Source organism: Arachis ipaensis, chromosome B02 (genome assembly GCF_000816755.2).
Source record: "Arachis ipaensis cultivar K30076 chromosome B02, Araip1.1, whole genome shotgun sequence".
NCBI lineage: Eukaryota > Viridiplantae > Streptophyta > Magnoliopsida > Fabales > Fabaceae > Arachis > Arachis ipaensis.
Window position 1 is genome coordinate 101116654 of NC_029786.2, and position 2780 is coordinate 101119433.

At 28.3% G+C, this 2780-nt stretch overlaps 1 protein-coding gene across 1 annotated transcript in view; it reads right to left on the bottom strand.

Annotated features, from left to right (window-relative positions):
• Positions 1-1564, bottom strand: part of LOC107626003 (cytochrome P450 76C2) — a gene marked incomplete at its 5' end in the record, with an annotated part of 3855 nt that extends 2291 nt beyond the window's left edge. The window contains 1 exon segment of the mRNA XM_016328764.2: positions 872-1564. Coding sequence (XP_016184250.2) covers positions 872-1564 — 693 coding nt within the window.

Consider the following 2780-nt stretch of genomic DNA (forward strand, 5'->3'; position numbering starts at 1 on the left):
GCGTCCTTATCCCTTTCCCTTTCTTCCCTCCCCCTCGTGTCTTTTTAAAAAGAACGATTTATAAAAAGGGTAGTTTCGTCATTTATAAAAAGATTTTATTAGAAAGGACGATTTTAAAATGAAATGTAACATTAAGAACTATTCTAAATAAAAAATTATATCAGGGACGATTTTGATTCTAACCCTCAACGTTAAATACCAAAACAATACTTATCCCTATTATTATTAAGTACGCTTTTGGGAGGTTAATGTTTGCGCAACAAATTGCTTATTATGACATGGTAGTAGTATTATGTGCAGATTTAGCCCAAGACATTCTTTAATTTGTCATGTCAGTATTAATTATCCTTCAATATTATGTTTATGAAGAAGTTTTATGTCATATGTTACAAAATATAAGCACAATAGTACTTGTGCCTAGCTATATAAAAAAATGGAAAAGTCTAGGGGCTAGCAACTTTGTTAAATTATGACCAGCATATAACCAGTAAAGAAAAGTGAGCTATTGGATAAAATCTCACACCAATCTCACACCATTAAAACCATCATTGATGGCTATTTAATGGCTACAAATCACAAAAATTGCTGGCCACCTAGCATTCCTCTAAAAAAATACATAACTTGAACCTTAAGAAAAACGTGTGTATTTTTTATAAAAGAAACGTGTCATATAAAATATTATCCAATCTTAAAGAAAATAAATATAATTTATTCTAAAATTATTCATTCTGTAAGAAAAATGTTAAATATAGAATTATCAACTATATTAGATATACACAAAAAACTAGTTACATATATATATATATATTAAAAAACAAAACATATATACTAACAATAATTTAAACAACGATGGATTGGATAAGATACTCACCAAGAAGAGATGCACAACATGGAGACGAGTCACTTGAGAATTCTCTTCCAGCATAACTTCTAAAACAGAATCTAACACATCTTTGCCTCTTTTATTGGTAGTCTCAATTTCAAGAGCCCTTAACTTCAATCTTTCTTCTATAAGACCATCAAGGAAGGCAATCAACTTTTTAGCATGCTTGGTCATCCTTGCACGTGCACCTTGTGGATCAAGTAATCTAAGGAATGGGAAAAAATCCACCACATTAGGCTTTCCTGTTTCTTCCCCACCGCCCCAAATTATATCCTTGAATTCTTGAGACTTAGAAGAGTCGTAATGACCCAAATCTATTGAAAAGAAAGCGTTAGATATAAAATTAAGTACAGTTATAAAACAAGTCTCACTGAAATTTAAGACTTCGCCTTTTTCACTTTTGTTTTTCACAAAATCCATTAGTTCTCGCAGTTTCTTTTGTCGAAGAACTTGCGTGGAATCAAGTTGTTTTGGAGAGAACACTTTTGTAGCACAAACTCTCCTAAGGATCCTCCATTGAGTCGAAGGTTGTAACCATCCCATTGAATACATGTGGTGATCAAGTACTTTAACGGTATCCGGAATTGTTCTATAAGAAAAAATTTGGTCATATTTTTGTAGGATTTGTTTGGCTAACATAGGAGATGAGATAACTATGGTGGTTATGGTACCAAGCTTAAGTGTCATTATGGGTCCATATGTTTGAGAAAGCTTAGCAAGTGATTGGTGAGGTTGGGTACCAAGTTCTAAGATGTTTCCTATGATTGGTAAAGGTTTAGGTCCGGGTGGGAATTTGGTTGATTTAGGTGTTCTTATGGCTAATTTGGATTTGAGAATTTGATGGATAATAATGCTTATGAACACAAAAGAAACTATAGGAAGTAGTGCTAAATACTCCATGATCATCATTGGTTCTCATATGTGTATGTGGCTAGTTTCTATGGAACTTATATATACATATAGCCCTAATACTAGTTGAGAGTGTTATATGCAAGGGTAGTGTGATTGTTTTAATTTTTTTAAACCGTACCATTAATTTTACATTTTAATCATCTATATCATTACAGACGTTTTATAATGATATTTCTGAGAAGTTATTATTTTTTCAACTTCTATAAATAATAATAAATAAAAAAAAATAATAACCTTTTATTTTTTTCACTGTATTAATATTCTTGTTTTAAAGGACATTTTTTTCACATATATATGATTTGAAATTCGGATTACCTAAATATGCGAAAATTATAACATATTTTCAGCATTTTAGTTAAATTGAATGGTACAAAAGAATAAACCATGAAATTTAGTTAAATAACGCAAAAGGTATTTTTAATAAAAAATATAAAAATTTTAGTTGAAAAATATAAAAAAATTATTCGAATAAGACACAAGCTATTTTATTTTTTTGTCTTTATTAGTACGAAAATTTCGTGTTTATCGTCAATAAACTTTTATATTTTTTTCTGTTGTTCGTCTTCAAAAAGTTCCATTTATATGTAAAACGTTTTTTTATTTATGATTATAAAATTTTTTACTTTTTCCTCAATAATTTTTTGTATTTTCTTTCTATGTTTCTATTTCAAAAAATTGTGTTTACTTAAAAAAAATTAGTATTTATCATCATAAAATTTCTCTATTTATCCTCAATAAACTTGTGTTTTCTTGTTTTGTTTCTCTTAAAAATATTGTGTGTTCACCATAAAGATTGTTATAAAATTTTTGTATTTTTCTCTATACCTTCAAAAAGTTTCTATATTTATCATCAATAAATTTTTGTGTTTTCTTCCTTTTCTCTCTTCAAAAATTTATGCTTTTTTAAAAAAATTGTGTTTTTCTCAATAATTAAGTTCTTGTGTTTTTTTCTCATATTTTATTTAAAAAGTTGAGTTTATTACCT